The sequence below is a fragment of the Callorhinchus milii genome, unplaced genomic scaffold (assembly GCF_018977255.1).
Source record: "Callorhinchus milii isolate IMCB2004 unplaced genomic scaffold, IMCB_Cmil_1.0 Scaffold18, whole genome shotgun sequence".
Taxonomy (NCBI): domain Eukaryota; kingdom Metazoa; phylum Chordata; class Chondrichthyes; order Chimaeriformes; family Callorhinchidae; genus Callorhinchus; species Callorhinchus milii.
Window position 1 is genome coordinate 2,904,451 of NW_024704759.1, and position 22,541 is coordinate 2,926,991.

Below are 22,541 nucleotides of genomic sequence, written 5' to 3' on the forward strand. Positions count from 1 at the left end.
CCTCACACACTCCCTCCCTCTCCCCTCACACTCTCTCTCCCTCTCCCCTCACACATTCCCTCCCTCCTCACTCTCTCTCTCTTTCCCCTCCTCTCCCCTCACACTCCTCTCTCCCCTCACACACTCCCCCTCTCTCTCTCTCCCCTCACACACTCCCTCTCTCTCTCCCCTCTCTTTTTTTCAATTTTATTCTATCATTATTTATTCATTATTATATTATTGTTGTGTTTTTTTTCTTAGCGCCGCTTTTCCCTTGTCCTCGGACTCGCGCTTCCTCCCTCCCTCCCTCTTTTTTTCCCTTTCCTCCCTCCCTCCCTCCCTCTCTCCCTCCCTCCCCCCCTCCCTCGCGCCTTGCATGTATTCCGTTGCATTTTATTTTCTCCTTCTCCCCGTTTTTCTCCTTTCTTTTATGTGCAAAGCCCCCTTCCTCTCTTCCTTCCCTCCCTCCTCCCTTTTATTTTTTTTCAGCTGAGCCTCTTTTCTCCTTTACCCCCTTCCCTCCTTCCCCCCCCTCCCCCCCCCCACACACACACACCCTTTGCAACCCACCCCTCCTCCCCTCCTCTCCCTCCCTCCCCTCTTCGTTTATTTTTTTAAATTTGTTTTTAATTTAATTTTTTTTAAAAAAAGGGGGGAGGAGAGGAGGAGGAAGAGGAGGAGAAGAAGAAGAGGAGGAGGAGGAGAAGGGGGTCAAACAAAACACAACACAACACCACGTCTCTCCTTCCACTTGCAACCCTCCCCTCCCCACACACACACACCCTTTTTTTTTAGAGAGAGGGGGAGGTAAAGAGAGAGAGAGAGGGAGGGAGTGAGTGAGTGAAGAGAAGAAAAGGAGGAGAGGAACAGAAAGAAAGGGGGAAAATAAAGCCATGAAAGACAAGCAACAGCAGCAGCAAAAGAAGAAGAAGGATCGCACGTGGGCTGAAGCTGCCCGCATGGTAACTAGAGAGAGAGAGAGAAAAGAAAAGAAAAAAAAATCTTTTTATGTTGATATCTATATATATATATGTATATGTATATATTTATTTATTGTTGTGTTGAGTGTGTGTGTGATTGTGTGGTGTGTGTGTGTGTGTGTGTGGCTTTTTTTTTTGCAAATGGTTCCATTCCCTTTGCTCCATTCAGAAGAAACAATTTTGAAATGGGTTCATGACCCTGTGGAGGGCGGGCGCTCCTGAGCCCGAGTTGGCTTCCTCTTCTAGTTTGTATAACAATAATAATGTACCCCCCCCCCCCACCCTCCCCACAACAAAAGCCCAAACCCGGCACATGTATGTCATGCGTGTCACACTCCAGTCCAGTCCAGCCCTGTCTCCTCCCGCCCGCCCGCCCGCCCCACACGCACACAGACACACACACACGCTGTTATTATTGATTGATTGATTATTATGATTATTATTCTTTTATCTATCTTTGCGTTTGATGTCTCGTTTCGCCCACAGTCGATTCACTTTGCGGTGCGTTCCGCGAAGCGCTTTGAGGCATCTCCCGAGACGTGATGAAGCGCTACGTCAAATGCAAGGATTATTATTATTGTTGTTATTAAATTACCGCTCTGTGTAGAGAGAACAGGGAGGGGGTGGGTGGGTGTTGGTGGTACGGTGTGGCAAAGGGGTTCTGCTTCCAAGAAAAGATCATGTGTGTGCATACCTTACTGGCTAATAGATATCCATTTGCAACATCTTTATATAATAATAATAATCCTTACATTCGGTATAGCACTTTATCACTTCATCAAGATGTCTTCAAGCGCTTCACAGAATATACTGTAAAGTATTTATTGACTGTATTTTGTAGGCGAAATTATATGCTCGGTGTTGATGTGCGTACTGGTTATTTATTATTGTGATTATTATTATTATTGCAACCCTTGCATTTGATGTAGCGCCGCCCCGAGACGTCTTGACGTACCTGGCGGAGTGTCTCCGTGCAGCGTAGGGCAAATTGTGAGTGACTCGGAGATGACTCGGGATTTGCAAATGCAAGGATTATTATTATTTATTTCCTGTATAGTGCGGTTGACTATGTTTGTAGGCCGGCACAGCAGCCTGTTTGCGCACACAGCAATGCCCCACAAAAGGCCATGAAGCGAGGGAACAATTTTTTTTATCAGGGTGTTTGTTGGCCTGGAACTCCAGGAAGAACTCCCTTCTCTTTTCGGGTGGTGTCTTTTAACGTTTGCTCTGTGGGATCTCGGTTTAATATCTAATCCGATGGACGGCATCTCCGATAATGCAACACTCGCCCCAGCACAGTGCTGGAGCGTTAGCGGAGTTTGTGTGAGCTCAAAGTCCCGAGGAAGGGGCTCGAAGCCACAACTTTCAGACTCGGAGGTGAGAACACTACCAGGCTGATAGCTTGTTGTGCGCCTCCAGCAATCCAGTGTAGTTGCACGAACCCCGTTTTGTCCAATCACTCCTTTTTGCTTTGGTGTTTGTGTAACCAGGAGAATCTCTCTTCCCCACTCCTCCCCCACCTTCACCGCATCAATGCAATGCAGAATTTTTTTGCCCAGCTAGTTCCCGATTGCCAGTTGATTTCTATTGTCAAGTAATTTTTGTATTTTACATGCAGAAGCTAGGCATTGCCTAGGACACAGGAGTCCTACAGAGCGCTGCTTAAAACACTCGCCTCACGAGCAAGAGGACCCAGGTTCGATTCCCGGGCGGGGCGAAACCTTAGGCACGTTTACTCACTCCACATGCCTCTGTTTACCTAGCAGTAAGTAGGAACCCAGTTTTTAGTCGATTAGGGGAACGCTTTCTAGGGATAATAATCCTTTTTTTAAAAATTGTTTTAAAAAAATTAGGTCACTCAATCCATGATTGTTTGTGGGACGCTGCTGTGCGCAATTGGCTGTTGCATTTCGCCCACAAAATATACAGTCAATTCACTTCACAGTATATTCTGTGAAGCGTTTCGAGACGTCTCGACGACGTGATCTCAAATGCAATGATTATTATTATTTATTATTGCAGACCAGAGCTCCTGTTTCTAAATCATTCTACCCTCTGGGATAGTGTAACTGGCAATTCATTATCCAAACCCCCTGATAATGTGTCACTCTGCGCTTGGACGTTGTTAACAACAACAACAAAATTACATTTGCATAGCGCCTTTCACGTCAGGAGAACGTGCCAAGGCGCTGGACAATCAGTGTTTCTGACCCGAGCTGGGAGTCGGGGTTGGGGAGGGTGGAGGGCAGGGGGAAAGGAGTGTGATCGAAGGCACGATTGATGAGGAGGGTCTTGAGACGGGTCTTGAAGGAGGCAAGAAAGGGGTAAGATGGAGGGACTGCGGGACGGTGTTCCAGAGGGTGGGGGCAGGGTGGCTGAGTCTGCCAATGGTGGGGCGGGCGAGGTGGGTTACGTGAAGCAGGCCGGAGCCCGCTGAGCGGTGGGAGCGGGCAGGTTGGTAAGGTGCTAGGAGGTCGCAGAGCTAGGGAGGAGCAAAGCCATGGAGGACTTTGAAGGTGAGAACCAGGATCTTGAACTATATCCTCTGTGTGATGGGAAGCCAGTGGAGTCGGGCGAGGATGGGGGTGATAGGGTTGTGGAACCTGGTGCGGGAGAGGACACGGACTGCAGAGTTCTGGATGATCTGCAGCCTCTTCAGGGAGGAGTTGGGGAGGCCGAGAAGCAGGGGTTTACGTAGTCGAGCCTGGACGTTCTGAATGCGTGTATGAGGGTCTCTGCGGCCTGTGGTATGAGACAATGGCAGAACCGGGTGATGTTGCGGAGGTGGGGGAAGGCAGAGCAGGTCATGGCACGGTTGTGGGGTAGAAAGAATAGCTGAGGGTCAATCAAGCAAGATGCCAAGGTTCCGGACTGGCTCAGTGAGTTGGAGTGAGCATCCTTGGATGGTTATGCTGTCGGCGCCTGAGATTTAGCTCCAAGAAGTAACCAGCATTTTGTAGTTCTCCATGATGTTGTAATAAAAATAATCCTTTCATTTGATAGCAGCAGCAACTTTCAAATCTGCGCTAGACGTCTCGCAGTGCTTCCCAGGATGTACTGTAGAATGTAGCGACTGTGTCTTTTGTAGGTGAGAGAAGGGTTCGATGGTAAACCAATATAGTCGATGGCAGAAATTGCTGAGCGTGTTAGAACAATCTTGTTAAATTGCTCTCAATATTTTAGCTGCCTTTGTATTGAGCGTTTTGAGCATAAAAGTGCGGGCTTGGTCACTGTTGAATGTATGGATTATTGGGAAGCGTGCTTGACCTTCCCATGTTGTAATGTTTAATGTACCTTGCCTATATTTTTCTGAGTTTATTGTTTTTCTTAGTTAAAAGGCGACGGGCATGTGGAACCAACTTGACCAGAATAGCGAGTGGCAAACAAAGAGAACACCAAAGCTCCAAAACACTCGAGTCCCTGGAAATTAAAATGATAATTAATGCTATAACATTCCCTGCTTTTAATATAGGACCTTTTAAGTCTGGGGAGGACGTCTTAAGACTCTTCACAGAATTTTCTATCGTAATAATAAGTCTTGCATTTGATACAGCACTTTCTCATGTCGTTGAGATGCCTCAAAGCGCTTCGCGGGATATACTGTGAAGTGTAGTGATTGTGAGTTTGGTAGATGAATGCTGTGGCCAGTTTGTGCACCGCCCATTCAGGTCATTGGACAATGCGACAAAGGGTGGATGAAATCTTTTGGGAAATTGGATGGACTAATGGACTCCTCCAGCCTGTTCCTGTCTTACTGAGATTTATTGGTCAGTTTCACAGTTCCCTTTCGTATGCAGTATAGGGAGTCCTTTCCAGATTAACTTAATTATAGACAAATTGTGGATGATGTGTGCAACCAATGGAATTACTTGCTAGTCATGTAGTCCAGGCTTGACACTCATGCGGTGCTGGGAGTGCGTTGTATTGTTGGAGGTGCCGTCCTTTGGATCAGACATTAAACCACGGTCCCGTCTGCCCCTTCGGGTGGATGTTAAAGATCTCGGGGCACCGTAGGAGACGAGAGTTTATTCTGGTGACCTGGCCGACCGTCTCCATCCCATATTTTTTTTTAAAAATGTGCCATCATCAGGATTGGGCCCTCAACCTTCCTGCCCCCACTCTAATCATAACGGCCGCAAATCTTCCTGAATTCTGTTTTCTTGTTTTACAGCATTATTTAAACCCCTCTATTAGATTACTGCTTTGTAATCATTTTTCTCTCCTCTCTGTCCGTACATTCAAGTCCGTCTCATTGCACTCTTTCCGTTGACGTGGCAGAAAATTACCAGTGTTCTTAAAATAATTTTTTTTCTTGTAATACTGTGACGTTTTGGGGGGGAAAATAATGGAAATATAATCGAAAATGTAATTGAGTAGTACACCCAGTCCTTTTTTATTGTTCCAGTCTGATTTTATTTTGGGGTGGGGTGTGTCTTATTTAATTAAAATCCAAATTGTCTCCTTGTTAGATATGTAGAAACCCCAAACTAGCTTTCTCAAAGAACACAAAATTGTTCGGTTGCATTTTTTTATTCATTTATTTTCGATGTTCAACGTTTATCTTCCTCTGGAAGAAGGAAAGCGAGGGGTAGGTGGAGGGCGAAATGGGGGGGTGGGATTACGAGGGGTGGAGTACACACATCGGTACGGACTGTTTGGGCCGAATGGCTTATTTTGTTGCTGCAACATTCTGTGTCATCTTAACTGAGAATCTCTTCTCTGAATAACATTTCTAGAAATGGATGTTATTGAGGGCTGGTAGGGGGTAGGGATAATAATAATAATTCTTGCATTTGATATACGCTTTATCACGTCTTCGAGACGTCTCAGAGCGCTTGATAGAATATACTATAAAGTGAATTGATTGCGTATTTTGTGGGCGAAACGCGAATGGCTTGTTTCTATATTTTGTGGATGCGACGCACGTACAGAGATTGCTGAGTGAGCTTTTAGCAATTGTGTGAAATTCAAAGTTTATTTTGCGATTGCTTGCAGTGGGTACTCAGCGATGTCGCTTTGCACACGTTTTGTGTTTCAAGTGGTTTGCAGACCCTTTCTCGAGTTGTTTATGCTGTAGGAATTTCGAGGGGGTTTCACAATTTGTCACTGGCTTGGTGTTTCTAATGAGGAACGGTTATTCAGCACAAGTTAGTCCTAACGAGTAATAGTGTTCGTGCTCTGTGATGGTTACCTCTCTCTCTCAACATTACTCATGCCTTCCAAATGACAACTGTCAACTGATCAGCTATGATGGAGTCCAACTTATCAGCTAAATTGGAATCCAGACCGTACGTAACGATCCTTGCGTTTGATACAGCGCCTCATCGAGTTGTCTCAAAATGTGCTTCACAGGATTTTACCGTGCACTGTAGAGACTTGTGTATTTTGTCGATGACCATGGCAGTCAATTGGCACACAGCAACATCCCAAAAATGTCAATGAAGTCGATGACCAATTTTATCTAAAGGAGATACTTGGCTAGGACACCGGGAGAAATTCCCTGCTCTTGTTGAGTAGTGCCAGGGCATCTTTAACGTCCACCTGAATAGGCAGACAAGATCTCGGTGTTAACCTCCCTTCCGACCTCTGACAGTGCAGCCCTCCACTGGAATGTTACTATAGACCGTAACAGTTCAGAGTCCTGACCTGGGGCTCGAGTCCACAACCTTCTGACTCAAGGAGGCGAGAGTTTTATCGATTTGAACCAGCCTGACTTTGCGTGACCCCTCCATCTCGAGAGTTGCCTTTGCTTCTGAAGTGAGCGTGTGGCTCGTGTAGGGGAGTGGTTTGGGATGGCAATATTCCCGGTTATTGCCATATGCTGTACACATGTGAAAGCCTTTCTGCAGTAGCACGGGCTGCACTGTCCCAGGGCTGATTTGAAAGGTGCTGAAATTGCAAGACTTGAAATTGTTGGCATGTAATTAACCATTTCCCTGAAGAATTTCTTGTAATTAAATTTTAAGGAGACGCAACTTTGAGAGGGCTCAATGATAGTGTGAGCAATCGGTATCGGAGCTAGTCTGTTTGAGTCAACAATGTTTAGATTTGGCATCTTATTTTCAAATGATTGATTTTTATATATATATATAATAAATATACGTGAAGGTAGCAAAAACAAAAGTTACACCTGTGTGTTATCTCTGCGTAGCAGCGGGAGGGGTGCAGGAGTGTTGCCCTCACTAATGCGCTTAAATAATATTACTGACGACGCAGACCGTCCCCAGTGCACAAAGCAGATTAGGAACCAAGATATGTTAATTGCCTGTGTGGCTCAAACAGATTAATTTGTAGTTGTACGTGTGTGCGCGCTTGTGTGTGTGTTAACAGTGTTGCTTATTGGATCCAAGAGATGGCCAGATTTCGCTCGCTCACTCGGGGCAGCACCTTTTCTTAGTTTAGGGTCATCCCCTAAACTAAGTGTTCTGACAGGACAACACTCATCACAATTGTTCTGTACTTTCCACTTAATGCTCATCAGGTGATTAAAGGCAGCACCTAGTTGAGTCAAATTATGTTGGGTTATATCCAAGATCTTCAGATTATTTTCTGGCAACTCATTGTCTTGGTGATGTGTGGGAGAGATGGAAATGGGGATTGTTGGGCCAGGACAAGGGAAGAAGCTCCCTGCTCTTTGCTTTCAAATGGTATCATTGGAGACTCTGGGGCGCAACCCCGCGTGAGGGACGCTATATAAATGCAGAAGATAGAGTTCAAAATCCTTGTCTTCAAGGCCCTCCGCGGCCTTGCTCCTTCCCACCTTTGTGAATCTGCTAACCCCATACCAACCTGTCCGCTCAGTCTGCTCAGCAGGCTCCGGCCTGCTCCGTGTCTCCCGCCTGGCCCGTCCCATCATTGTTGGTCGGACGTTCAGCCTCTCTGCCCCATCTTTTGGAACTCCATCTCAGTCCCTTTGTCTTGCTCCCGCGCTTCCTTCAAAGCATGTCTCAAGACCGCGCCTTTGGCCACTCTCCTACCCCTGCCCTCCACTCTCCCTGATCCCAACCCCCAGTTCAGGTGCAAATCACACACTGTTCAGTGCCTTGGGAGGTCCTCACGATGTGAAAGGCCCTTTACAAATGTAATTTGTTGTTGTTGGACCTTTAACAACCACCTGAGCAGGCAAATGAAGCCTCAGTTTAACTCCTCATCCTCCCAGTACCACACTGTGGAGTATCAACCTGAACTGTGAGTTCAAAGATGCTGACACTGACGGGTCAGCAAAATGAGCTTCAATTGATTTAAAAGATCTGTCTGCCCTTCACTGAGTACTTTTCTCTGGTATCTTCTTTGTCATCACCAACTGTTTACCTAGCAGTAAGTAGGAACCTGGTTGTTAGTCGATTGGCAGATCATTTTTCCAGGGGTAAAAATCCCTTTTTTTAAAAAAAACAATGGTTTGGTCATTCAGTCTACGACTGTTTGTGGAACGCTGCTGTGTATGATTGCGGCCGCATTTCTCCCATGGAATGCCCAGTCGTTCCACTTTGCAATGTATTCTGTGAAGCGCTTTGTGACGCCTCAAAGACATGATAAGGCTCTAAATCAAATGCAAGAATTATTATTTATTATTATTTAACTAGGCATGAGAGTAGACTTCAATGTCTCCCAGTCGCATTAATGGCTGGCCTGCCGTGCTGGTGTGAAGCTGGGTGACTAACTTTTCGCCTGAAGGCATTTAATTCCTTACTCCTCCTTCTCTTTACTGTTCTGGTGGTGCTCACGAAGAATGTTTGCTTGGGGCAGATAACAGACTCTTGCGATGCGTGGAAATTCCAAAGGGAGAGTGTTTGGGTGGGGGGAGGGGGGAGGTAGTAAACCAATATGTGTGTTTGGTGGGGGGAGGAGGAACGGCGCAAAACTACGTGCATTTCTCAGTTTCTGCGTGCATTAAGACAACTTGTGATCCAATAGTTTGCTTGCTACAAACTACAGCTAAATATACAGTCAATTCTGGGAAGCGCTTTGAGACGCCTCAACAATGTGATAAGGCACTGTATCGAATGCAAGGATTACTATTACATAAACTGTTACTACTAAATTATTATTGCATGAAATAATAATAATAAATTGGTCACTTCAATCCATGACTGTTTGTGGGACGCTGCTGTGCGCAATTGGCGGCCGCGTTTTGCTCACAAAATATACAGTCAATTCACTTTACAGTATTAGCGCTTTGAGACGTCTCGAAGATGTGACAAGGCACTATATCAAATGCAAGGATTATTAGTAGTAGTACAGCGCTTTATCAACATCAGCATTTTTTTTTAAAAAAAAGCTTTGATACAAGTTGGAGTTGTTGTGGGTCGTTTTTTTTCCCTTTTGTGTTTTTCGGCAAAGCCAGAAGATATTCTATTGAAGTGTGGGCTACTAATAAGTAGTTATGCATTGTTGTTGATGCTGCCTTTTTGCAGTGTGATTCGCCTGCTAGTGCCCGAGGTCAGAGCGTTTCTATTCTTCATCTCCTGCTCTCGGTCTTTTTCGGGATGTCCTAAGGTTATAAATTGCGATTATGATGTGCATTCGTCACCTATATATTGTTCATCGTTGTCTGTAATTCTTGTGATGTGAAAATTGACTGTAAAGTGTACTGAAAAAAGACCTGTGTTAAGAACCTAATTTCTCATGCATGATTGTGTGTGTGTGTGGGGGGGGGGGGTTCATATACAGTGCTACCCACTTCCCTTGAACCCGTTTACATTGGCAAAATGTCATATGTTGGCAAAATACTGCAAATTTTTCGAATCCCCAACAGCAGTACGTGTATTGTGTTATTACTGTTTATGTTGACAAAATTTGCTTGGTTTCCACAATGTCGACAGAAACGGGTGGGGGTATGTGTGTGTTATGCTGTCTAATGGTTGACTTAGATTTCAGTGTGTATCTGTCCGCAGGTGCTGGAAAATTATTCCGACGCTCCAATGACTCCTAAACAGATTCTCCACGTTATAGAGACCGAAAGGCTGAAGGAAATGAGGTCAGTTCTCAATTTTTTTTACACACCAGAAAAATGCTGAGTGTATGTTTTTTTTCTTAATAAGATGGATAGCAAAAGCGAATTGGGGGCAGTGGGGGTGGGGGGAACAGGGGAGGGAGAGAGAGTGAGAGACCCAACTTATTTTCTCAGCAGCATGAAAATAATTGTTAGGGATTTTGTTAATTCTCATTCTCCACATACACGCACAGTTTGTCAGGAATTCTACCCTCCTCCCCCCGCCCGCTGGCTCCCTTCTCTCCATCCACCATTATAACTGCATGTATTCTCTTCCTCTCCTGTCCCATCGCGGTAACACTTGGTTACATCGAGTGAGCAGCCCCGGTTACCAATACTCTCGACCCCGCCTTAGCTTAAATGTCATTCAAGGTTGAAATTACAACCCACATCTTCTAAATGGGAGCCTAGGGTTAGTGCTGATGCCTCTCCTTGGCTTTCATTAACGTCAACAGCAAATTCAATTTGGTTGGAACAAGGGAGTTAAAAAAAACCACAGTAAACTAATTCCTGATAACTCGTCACTCCATAGGAAAATGGGTCAGTGACGATTTATCCGGTGTGGTGAGTTAGGCACATGTATAAATGATAAATGATAGATAAATGATGCTTTGATAGCGATGATTGATGTCTTAAGTGATAAATAATAATAATCCTGGCTTTGGATATAGCAACTTATCACATCTTTGAGACATCTCAAAGCGCTTCACAGGATATACTGTAAAGTGAATTGACTGTGTATATTGTGTGTGAAACGCAGCCAATTGTGCACAGCAGTGTCCCACAACCAATCGTGGATTGAAGTGACCGATATTTTTTGGAAGGAATTGTTACCTCTGGAGAACCCACCTGCCAATCAACTAACAACCGGGTTCCTACTTAGGTAAACAGAGGCGTGTGGAGTAAGGAAACTTGCCCAATGTTTCGCCCTGCTGGGAATCGAACCCAAGTTGGGCTAGTGTCAAGTTAAAAGGGGTTTCCTTTGTACCAAAAATGTTTGCTTTTGTCCTCCATCCCCACCCCCCAACCCCACACAACACTTGCACATACGCATACCACGCACGCATTTTGCGTTCATGTTTTGGTTGAAGTTCTCTAACGGGGATATTCTCGATTCCCACCCCAGCTCAGGTCAGTCAGTAAGCCTTGAGCACTTGGAGACATCCTCCCGATGTGAAAGGCGCTGTGGAGTCCTGTAGGTTAGTGAGGACCAGAGTTCGATTTCCGGCAGAGAGAAATGTTGGGCAAGTTTCCTTACTGCACAAGTCTCTGTTTACGTAGCAGTAAGTAGGAGCCAGGTTGTTAGTCGATTGGCACAACGCTTTTCTGGGGATTATAATAATAATTATTATTATTTGGTCACTCAATTCACAACTGTGCAATTGGCTGCTGCTTTCCCCCCACAAATATACAGTAAATTCACTTTACAGGATATCCTGTGAAGCGCTTTGAGCTGTTTCAAAGTTGTGATAAGGCACTAAACCCCCAAAAAGCAAAGATTATTATTTATAAATATAGAATTTTTCTCAACCCATTTCTGAAAATCTGTTGGAATAATAATCATAATTCTTGCGTTTGATATAGGCCTTATCACATTGTTGAGTCGTCTCAAAGAGCTTCACAGAATAAACTATAAAGTGAATTGACTGTACGTTTTGTGGGCGAAAGGTATATTTTGTGGAAGTATTTTTGAAAGGGATGGAGACAAATGCCGCAGAAAACGCAAAAATCTAACTAGGCAGAGGCTGTCAGATTCTGCATTTAGACATTGGCCCTGTATTGGGCAACCCTTTTTTTTAACACAATACTCAAGTTCACTCTTTCATCATAAGATGGGGGAAACAACGCTACCGTTGTGCACTTTTAACCCATTTTCTTGTTTTTGGGAAACCAGAAATGTATGATTCAGATTACCAAAATCGCTTATTAGAAAATAATTGTATGTTTTTTTTTAAAAATTGTTGAATCTATTGCCGGTTGTTCCCCTATCAATCCTGGAATCTCTTGTCAAATGTTTCTTCGAAAGAACTATGTGAATGATTTGTATAAATATGTACTAAAAATCTTCTCTTCCTTTTACATGGCTGTATCCTTGATGCAATGGTCTTAGAAGGTAAGCATTTTTAATACAGTCGTGGATACTAGAATGTGTGTCTTGTTGTGTCAGTCACACTAGTAAACCTGGGGACGGAATTAGCAATTTCAAGGGTTCAAGTTATGGGCGATTATTAATTGGATGTTGTTATTGATTAATTCGAATGGCCACTGATGTGTTATTTCAGCAATTGTTTTGGTCAGCCAGGTATCTGGCATACACATGGAAACCCATCACTGTACTTAAGAGTATCCAAACCGGACAGATGGCGCCACTTGTGGAATCCATCTACACTTGAAAATTGCCCTGTGTCTGGAATGGGATGTGCGTATTCTTCCCTGGAGGGACACATCCTGCTCTCCTAATCCCGAAGAGATATTTGGCCGCAGGTTGGCACGAGCCGAGGCTTAGGGACCCCAGAGTTGGGGTAACTGTTGGTCTTTTACCAGCTAAAATCGCATAGCTTGCCATTGACATTGCTGTCTGGCAAGCTTTCCAACTGCTTATCCAGTCAGCACCACCATACCCGTTGGGGCTTTGACTTCCAGAGTTAACAGGAGCTGAATTGGAAGAATTATGGCTTCCACTATATTTCAGTATAAATTCTGGGAATAACCGGAGCAGGTTATTATGCTACTTATTTTCTTTCACAATTTCATAATTCGACCTCCATGTTTTATTAGATATCTGCACAAGAGGAAACATCTATTGATTTTAAAGTCTTAGCCAGACGAGACATTGTTCAATGTCTCAAATGAAGGGCAGTGCCTCTGACAATGCACTAACCCCCCCCCCCCCCCACCCCCAAGCACTGCACTGGAGTGTTAGCCTAGACTGTCTGAGCTCAAAGTCGCAACAAAGTGGGGGGTGGAGAGGGGCTTAAACCCACAATCTTCTGATTCAGAGGTGAGAGTGCTTCTGACTGAGCCAGGCTGACGCTTTAAAACTGGGACTGCCCCCAAATCCTAATGCTGAACTACTGAAAGCCGAACAATGAGCTCATCCCACCGACAATGGCGGTTTAACCAGTTTGCCAGTCGCACTTGATCCACCCCTACCCCCCACGACAAGTGGCAACAGTGAAGGTTTCCATGATAAACACGCAAACCGCACACTTAAAAGAACTCTCCAGAACAAAATTGGACCGGTGAACAGGCTCTGGGATACTAATGTTTTCATGGGCAAGCTTCATTAACTTCCCAATGGCTACAAAGCAACATAATTGTGGTCAATTAACTTTTTCACCGTGTATTGGAACATGCGGTTGAAATGTGTGGCCAGCACTGGCTGAGCGCTGCGTATCTGGGTGACTGCACAGTCTGTGCAAGTAGCTTGTGTGGACGGAGCAGGGTTATTATTTTGTTTGTGGTCATTTGGCTCATTTTCAAGCGGGCAGGGCAACACTATGTGCACAACGATCGGCAAAATCGCCATCTGCCTTGAATTTGACCGTGCCTTCAGCTCCCCTCTCGACTCTCTTCCTCCTCCTCGCTCCCTCCCTTCCCTCCCCTCACCCTGACCATTTCCCCCTCCTCTCTCCTCCCTTCCCTCCCTCACCCTGACCATTTCCCCCCTGCTCGGGTCATGACCCAACTGTGCAGCGCCTTGGGACGTCCTCCTGACGTGAAAGGCGCTCTATAAATGGAATCTTGTTGTTGTTGTTGTTGTTGAATTGGGGTAAATCCTTTTAAGAGCATCTAGAGAGGGAGTGGGTCAAACTGATGTTGATCTAGTTTCAGGAAGTAATGATGATTTGTTTTGGGTTTAATGCTTCAGACTAGACACAGCATTGCTGACCCAAAACTCACTGCGAAATAAATTTATGATGATATTGATGCTGATTAATCCTTGTGTTGATAATACGCTTTTCATATGGGGGGACGGGGGGACTCCTCAAAGTGTCTAACAGGATTTATTGTAAAGTGTAATGATTGTACAATTTGTAAGCGATCGTGTCCCACAAACAGCCATGAAATGAATGGACAATTTTATCAAGGGGGTTGTATGTGTAGCATACAACTGCACTTTACTGTCTGCTTTTAATGCTCTTGTATCATCTTTATTTACTTTCCCCTTCCTTTTTTGTTTCCCTTCCAAGTTTTGATATAATTTCACTCATTGCATATAAACGTGGCTGGCCCGGGTTGCCTATGTAACTTGGGACTTTGAACTCGCTTAGTGTAGGCTTGCAGTCCAGTGCTGGGGAAACGCTGCCTTGTCGGAAGTGCCATCCTTTGGACGAGGCATTAATAACACCAACAAATTACATTTGTATAGTGCCATTCATGTCGGAAACACATCCCTGGGCCCTGGACAGTCAGGATTTTTGGACCCGCCCTCGGAGTTGGGGTCAGGAACGGTGAAGAGCAGGTGGTGTGGGGGTGGGAGGGTGGCTGAAGGCACGAACGAATAGAAAGGTCTTCAGATGGGATTTGAAGGAGGCAAGAAAGGGGATGAGGCAGAGGGATTGCGGGATAGAGTTCCAGAGTGTGGGGGCAGAGATGCTGAATGCCTGACCACCAATGGTGGGGCAGGAAGATGCGGAGGACCTAAAACAGGCCGTAACAGTAAGCCAAGTGGAGCGAGCGACAGGCTGATATGGCGGTTAGGAGGTCAGAGAGGTAGAGGGAAGCAAGACAACGGAGGGCTTTGAAGGTGAGAACGAAGGTTTTGTACTCGATTCTCTGAGGGATAGGGAGCCAGTGAAGCCGGTCAAGAACGGGGGCGATTGGTTCGTGGAGCCTGGTCGGGGAGAGTGCATGAGCTGTGGAGTTTTGAATAATCTGCAGCTTATGGAGGGAAGCGTTGGGAAGTCCAGTGAACAGGTAGTTGGCGTAGTCAAGCCGGGATGTGATGAACGTGTGGATCAGGGTCTCGGTAGCCTGTGGCGGCTTGGCTTTAACAGCCAAGCTCCTGTCTGCCCCTACGTTTTACTATACCTGAAGCGCTTTGGTACATCCGCCCGAGGTGCCATACCAAATCAACTTTTTTTTAAGTTTCCTTCAAAATCGTGCTATTCTTTGATTGTTTTACATTTAGGTTTTATCTGCCTTGTAATTCAGGTGGAAGCGCAGTTGCTATTTCAAAGAAACGTGGAGTATATCTCCTTTTTTATTGATATATATATATATTTATATACACATTAAATATATATACCTCCCCCCTTTTCTACCGCTTCTCCCCCCCCCCATTTCAAACTTATCCCCCAATTCATATTAATTAGCCGCTCATCTCATCGTAGCTCGTTGCTGGCACAGATTGGCCGCTGTGTTTTCTGATTATAACAGCATTTCCTTTATTTCTGATCATTTGTACTTTTGAGACAATTGTTTGCTGGTGCTTTTAAATGCTGCCTAAAGGTGCAACTTATTATTCTGATCATTTTTATTTTGGAGTTGAGCTACAGATCGAATGGTGGAATAGGCTCGAGGGGCTGAATGGCCCACTCCTGTTCCTTTGCTGTAGCACCGGTTAAAACCTCTCCCAATTTATATTCTCGAAGCTCCACGGCACCTCCTCTCCCCAGACCAACCATTCAGCAAAAAGATCAAATAGCATTTTGCACAAAAAAGACACACTATAACTAAGGCAGTGAGGTGCTTTCTAGAGGATTTGAGGGCAGTAATTTGTGGACCAGGCTCTGCTCCTACTCCTATAAACTGCTGCTTCTTTTGCTTGTGTGGTTTGCTTCCAGAATTGGTTTGAATTATTGCTGTGTAATTCATTGTTCACCACCTGCTATCCACTGTGAACTACATCCAGCACTCGCAATAAATACGTGTCCGACACTTCGCTGAAGCCATGCGGAGAACATTGTAGCAAACGCTGCTGTTTATATCGCTTTTACACTTCATCTCGCTTGTCCACTCATCAAACAAAAAGCTACACCTTAGTGATTCACCCTCTCGCCACACCAAACATTCCCTACTCGCCTTTCAGTCCAAACTCACTGTTGGATTTATCTTTCTCTCTACGTTGCTTCCATATGAGGTCGTGTGTGTTTGTAGTTTCTTCCCCCCCCTCCCCCCGCGGGTCTGGTTTCACTTAGGAAGGGGTGTCTGGTCTGGTACAGCAGCTGGGAGTAAAGGTGTGCGTTTGTGAGTGAAGTTGGCTCGAAAACCAGCTGTGTTTTTTTTTTAAAAAAAAACTTCTTTAAAACAAAAAAAAGAATTTGGTCACTCAATCCACGACTGTTTGTGGGACACCGCTGTGTGCAATTGGCTGCCGCGTTTCACCCACAAAACACAGTTAATTCACTTTACAGTATATTCTGTGAAGCGCTTTGAGACGTCTCGAAGACGTGATAAGGCGCTATATCAAATGCAAGGATTATTATTATTATAAACCCTGGACTTTATCAAAGTCCCAGAAACTAGCTAGAGAGATCTGCCCAATTTTCACCCATGTTCCCAACCTTGGCCCTGTGTTAACTTTGGTTGTGAAGCTTTGAGTTTGGTTCATCTCCAAAGAGTTCACTTTCATTTCTTGTCTAATTTCCCTGTTAATCTATGCCTAACTCACATCGTTCTGCCAGAGCACTTTGAGACCATTTTGTTTAAACCCGCAAGCCACTAGGTAAATAAGTTTAATGTACCTTGTTTCTTTTTTTAAAAAAAAGCCCTACTGTTGCATTATTCCTTTGCGTGCCTGTTTGTCAAACGGCACAAAACCCAGGCAAGATACATTGCTAATGCATGGGTTTTCTTGAACTTTGATGTAATTGCGCAGTGCAAATTTTAATGGTAAATCCTTTTATGATCGAGTACCGCAGGTGAATTTTACTATTAATCAAAATTACTCGGGCTGTTGTTTTCTGTCCCCTCTTTCCCTCCATGGTTCATTAATGAGATGGACTCGGGACTAAAAGTATCAACTTTATTTCTTACCTACTTTTGTTTCACAGAACCTGTACAGCTTATACTCCCCATATGAACTTCCACCGCTTTCCCATAGCCCTCTCTTCCTTCTTAAAATAGTTGATATATTTTAAAGAAAGTCCATATCATTTTATTGTTGACGCTTTTTAACTTTTCCCTCCTCCCACCCTCCAAAGGCTTTGAATGCTTGTTTGTGTCTGGCTCTGTCACCTCCTGCTTGTTGTAGGATACGTTTTTATACGCAAGAGACACCCTCGGGCTCTGAATGCTTTAACTGGGCGGCTGCAAGCAGTAAACTAGCAAAGCACAGGAAGTGTTGTAGACATTTCGAATAGTCCACGTCTCTTCGTCGAACCACAATACTATTTTGTTTTATTTTCTCTCGTATCCCCCAATATCCATCATTTAAGAAAGTTTTTTTTCATTTGTAATAACGATAATACTTGCATTTGATATAGCGCCTTTCGTGTCGGTAGGAAGCGCATAATAGATTTACAAGTAGCAGTTTTACTTGTGTCCTTTGCTAATGATGGTGAGTTTCCCAATGATAATCGTTGCATTGGATACATCGTCTTTCAAATCCAGAGGATGTCTTGAAGTTCTTCACAGGAGTTACTCTAAAGTGTACTGTAAGAAGCATTTTGTAGGCCATTTTGCGCGAGCAGAGCGACGTCCCACAAACAGCCACAAAGCATATGGCCAATCTTTAATCTGGGAGGATTGTTGGTCAGGGCAAGCGTTTCAGTACACTTTAGAAACTAGAAGCCTAAAATTTCATCAAGTCTTAGCCTGTGAATGTTTGTGGGACACTGCTGTGCACAATTGGCTGCCACGTTTTGCCCACAAAATACAGTCAATCGACTTTACCGTATGTCCTACGAAGTGCTTTGGAACGTGATGTAATACTGTGCTATATCAAATGCAAGGATTATTATTCGCATAACAGGGATACGTCTATATAGGATTGCGGGGAGATAGTTATTTTTGCAGCTCAATTTTTTTTCACCCCCTTTGAGTGACATTATCATGTCATTGATGTCTCAAAGCACTTCACAGGAGTTTACAGTAAAGTGTAGTGTCTGTATTTTGTAGGTGGATGCATCAGCCAACATGCGCACAGCGTTGTCCCACAAACAGCCATTTTTGTTATTGGGTGAGGGAAGGGGTACGTGTGGATTGATAGACAGAACACTGGAAGAAACTTGAGATAGTGCCACGGGATCTTTCAGGGTCTGAGCAGGCAGATGGAGACTCAGTTCATTGTCTTATCCGAAGGATGGCACCTCTGACAGTACAGCACACCCCGACCTTTACAACCCCCTCCCCACCCCAAACCCAACCAATCCCAGTACTCCACTGGAGCGGCAGCCTAGACTGTGACATGGGGGCTTGAACTCACAGCCTTCTGACTGGGAACAAGAGTGCTACTGACTGAGCTAGCCTGACCAACGAACAAGGCAGCACTTGATGAGACAGTTGATTGTAGCTGAGACTTGGCACTGTTGGGTCAAAGCAATTGTGGCGTAATTCACTTTTTTTAAAAAAAAATTTGTTGGGGGAATAAGAACACTAGAGCGCGTTGATCCAGGCCAGGCTAACAGCTGCCTTGTTAACTCTGTTTCTTTACTCTTCCTCCAGTGGTACCTCTCCTTTGGCCTGCCTGAACGCAATGCTTCACACCAATTCGCGCGCGGACGATGGCATGTTTTACAGGCTCCCGGGGAGGATGGGCCTTTACACTCTGAAGGTAGGAATTTGGGGTTTGGATTTCCAATGATGCCGAGTTCACCGGGCGTCTGAATGCCATGGAAATGTTGTGAATTGATGCTGTATTGCCATTGTTATCATCTGAGAGGTGCTTTTGTTCTCTGTCATCACTTCCGACCGTCCCCTCAACCGGGACCTGTTTAAACTGTGTGAGGTTTGTGCTCTGAGACACCAGCCTGCCATGTAAATGTAAGTTGTTGTTGAGGATTTGTGCCAGGATGGCTAGGAGTCAGGCTCGGTTGTTTTTCTGGCCTCTCTTTTTGCTAGCTCATGTTTTTCTTTTCTTTTGTCAGAGGGGTCCTAAAAACATGTCTGTTGGGTTATAATTCGCGAGCAATTGCAAACAGAGTCATAGCCAGCAAGGCTCGTGAGTGACCGACTGACTGCCAACAACAATTTACATTTTTATAGCGCCCCTTGCACAGAGCAGCATCCCAGAACGCTTCCAGGCGAGTTGGTGTCCAACCCACCACAGCTCTGTGTTTGACACCGAGTGGGCTAGAAGCTTCCTTCAGCCACAAACCGGCTTCACGGAACCGAGGGGACTTGGTTTGGCTACTTTACTTCCATCAGGAGATAACTTTTTTTTCTATAATCATTTCTGCTCCGTTTAGAAGGACGCGTTGTTGTGGTCCAAAAACATCCCCATTGGTGATGGCGAGGGTTACGAAGACGGACCTGACTTGGAGAGCTGCGATTCCAACGAAACAAGTACCACAGGAGAGGAAAATGATGGTAGGTGGCAATGAGGCCTAATTGTAGCTGCGAGGGTCCAAAGCAACGAAACCCTGTCTGTCGCTGTCACAACCTTAACTGCGACGCAAATTCCTACCTTCATCGTGTAAAGGTTCATCCTATGCGGTTTGAGAGCACCTGGGTTTGATTCCTGTACGGGGCAAAACCTTAGACAAGTTTCCTTACTCCACACACCTCTGTTTACCTAGCAGTAAGCAGGAACCCGGTTGGCAATCAGTTGGTGGATTGCTTTCCGGGCATAATAATCCTTCCAAACAAAACGTAAATAATAATTTGGTCACTCGATCCATGACTGTTTTTGGGACACTGCTGTGCGCAATTGGCTGCTGCATTTTGCCAACAAAACATACAGTCAATTCACTTTACAGTATATCCTGTGAAGCACTTTGAAACAACTCAGCGATGCTATATTAAATGCAAGGATTATTATTATTACCCTTCACAAAACCGGGAATAATATTTTTGCTTTGTTTAATGAGCCCAGAGCTCCAGCGCTTTACGATCCATTCAGAGCGTTGCCCCAAAAGATTTTTTTGTTTTAAAATAGAAGACTTTGTAACTGTCATCAGCGGCATTTCTTTTTAAGGCAGGGTGGAGGCGAGTGAAATGTTATTTTTTTTCTCTCTCGACTCCCGTCTATGATTTACAAAGCTTCCCAGCTTTGTTTTAAAAACTCCCTAACATGGCAACTTCACGGTGTAGCAAGAACAGGTTTATTCACTGCAATAAACTGTTAGCACAGCGGCTGTGTTGATTTACTGCGTTACATTTAAAAGCAATTTGACTGACTCTGGCATCGATTTGTGGAGTTATTTTTGGAAAAGTTCCAATCAATGAATTCAGTAGTTGCTCCTGCATTTCTTTTTGATTTCCAAAATTCTATCCTTCATCTATGCTTGATTCTTTTATTTTCTTTATGCAACAACAATAGCAACAATTTGCCTTTATACTTTGCCATTCATGTCTGGAGGATGACTCGAAGCACTTTGCTGAGCCAACTGGGAGACTTGGTGGGTTGGAGGGAGGAGAGAATAATAATAATCCTTGCATTTGATACAGTGCCTTATGTCGTCGAGACGCCTTAAAGCTCTTCACAGAATATACTGTAAAGCGAGTTGATCGCATATTTTGCGGGTGAAAAGCGGCAGCCAGTTGCTCACAGCTGTGTCCCACAATGAGGAAAGGTGGCTCAAAGCGCGGTTGCTAAGATGGGTCTTTCTACGGAGAGGGAGGGAGGGAGGGATTGGAGCGTGGGTCGGGAGAGCGAGAGTGACTCCAGAACAGAATCGTGCAGACGTTAAAGATTCCAAGCCGCTATTTGAAAAGAGAAGGGAGTTTCTCTCCCAGCATCCTGGCCCACAATTCCCCAGATAGAATTGATCATTCGCTTTGTGGCCGTTTGTGGGATATTGCGGTGCGCAAACTGGCCGCCTGCAAAACACAATCGGAACACTCTGCAGTAAGTCTTGCGAAACGCTGCAGGGCGTCCTTCTGTGGATGGGGCATCTACCCACTGAACCTTCCTTCTGTCTCCCACTCTGTACCCAGTCTCGCCCGGGTCCGATGAGACCTCCTCCAATGCGTCGTGTTCCACTGAGGTTCAAGCCAAGCAGGTGTCGCCTGGGAAACATGGCAGCCACAAAGCAGCTCAGCAGGTAAGTGACGTCCTGGGAAGTCATTGAAATTGAGCACAAAATAGGATTGTGGGTTTTTTTGGGGGTGGGGGGGAGGTAGGGGGGAAGGAGAAGATCCCCCTCCCAGTCTTGGGCAGAGGGCAACAAGCCATCCTCCTTTACAGGCTTGGGGGTGGGATCCGATGTTGATTATGTTGCTTACATTTGATGCAGCGCCTTATCACGTCGTTGAGACATCTCCAAATGCTTCCCTGTTAAGCACTCTGAGACACTACTCTACGTGAGCCGTGCTATATAAATTCAAGTTGTTGTTGTTATTAATCACTTGAATGTTTATCTGTGTGCACTTTCATCTTTGTGTTCGTGTGACTTTCAGTGGGAGATGCTGTGAAACTTGCCAGCTGTAAAGACTTTTAAAAACTCCCCCACCCCATCCCCAACCAAGTTGCTTCATGCTTCCTATCATGCTCACCTCTTTTAGAAACTTTGGCTTGCGGCGTGGCTTAAAATGAAACACAATTTGAAACCTGTGTGAGTGACTTTTACGTATCCAGTTTCTGACCATCTCAAGTGTCTCTGAAGTGAGGGCTTTGATGTCTGTCTGTCTGAATCCCTCGTCCTCAACGCGGAGGGAGGGAAGTGGTGGTGGTGGGGGGCAAGTTGCATGAGGGGTTGCGTGCGTGGGTGGGTGGGGAGAGTGGTGGTGGGGGTCATTGCGTGGGGGGTTGGGTGGGTGGGAGGGGTGGGTGGGTGTGGGCGTTGGGTGGGTTTGAGTGTGCAGGTGGCTGTCTGTGGTGTTTACGTGTGTTTGGTGTGTGGTTGTGCGTGTGCCTCTCTACTGCCAACGCTGTCTATCGTGTTGCATTATTGTAAAAATTTGGTTTGGATTCTCTCAAATGGGTTTCCGTGTGTCGAGACACCCGACTGACCACAAACAAAAAAGGAAATGGAAGGACAACACCACCAGCTTGTATTTATATAGCACTCACGTGGGGCAGCGTCTCAGACCCCGATGCTCACCTCCAAACACCCTCCCGTTGTTGACGCAAAGCACGAGCTAATCACAGGCTGGGCCAAATTGTAGAAGGATACAGATTGAAGGTTGAAGGAGGTGATGGGTGGGGGAAGAGAGGAAATGATGGAGAAAATGAGCACCATCCGACCCAAGTTAAACGGACAGTGTGTTGTTCTCTATTGACATTTGCGCTCGCGTCTCGTTGCAGTCCGCGAAGCAGCAGCCGAAGAAGAAGATCGGCGTGCCGGTGATGATGAGCAAGTCCATCCCCAGGGTGGTGCTGACACCACTGAAAGTCAACGGGGAGCATGTGGAGTCCGCCTCGGGTAAGAGCAGAGCGGCCCCGGGCTACTTTCCGTAAAATATACAGTCACTACACTTTGCAGTATGTTCTGTGAAGCACTTTGAGACGTTTTGAAGACATAAGGCACTATATAAAATGCAAG

At 45.3% G+C, this 22,541-nt stretch overlaps 1 protein-coding gene across 1 annotated transcript in view; it reads left to right on the plus strand.

Moving 5' to 3' along the window:
- Window positions 1-859: 859 nt before the first annotated feature.
- Window positions 860-22,541, plus strand: part of LOC103173111 (ASXL transcriptional regulator 1) — a 35,554-nt gene continuing 13,872 nt past the window's right edge. The window contains exons 1-7 of the mRNA XM_007885779.2: window positions 860-941; window positions 9,854-9,936; window positions 12,062-12,064; window positions 18,562-18,670; window positions 19,305-19,425; window positions 20,995-21,101; window positions 22,304-22,421. Of these exons, the coding sequence (XP_007883970.2) occupies window positions 873-941; window positions 9,854-9,936; window positions 12,062-12,064; window positions 18,562-18,670; window positions 19,305-19,425; window positions 20,995-21,101; window positions 22,304-22,421 (610 nt within the window). The 5' untranslated portion in view covers window positions 860-872. The remainder of the gene's footprint in view (window positions 942-9,853; window positions 9,937-12,061; window positions 12,065-18,561; window positions 18,671-19,304; window positions 19,426-20,994; window positions 21,102-22,303; window positions 22,422-22,541) is intronic.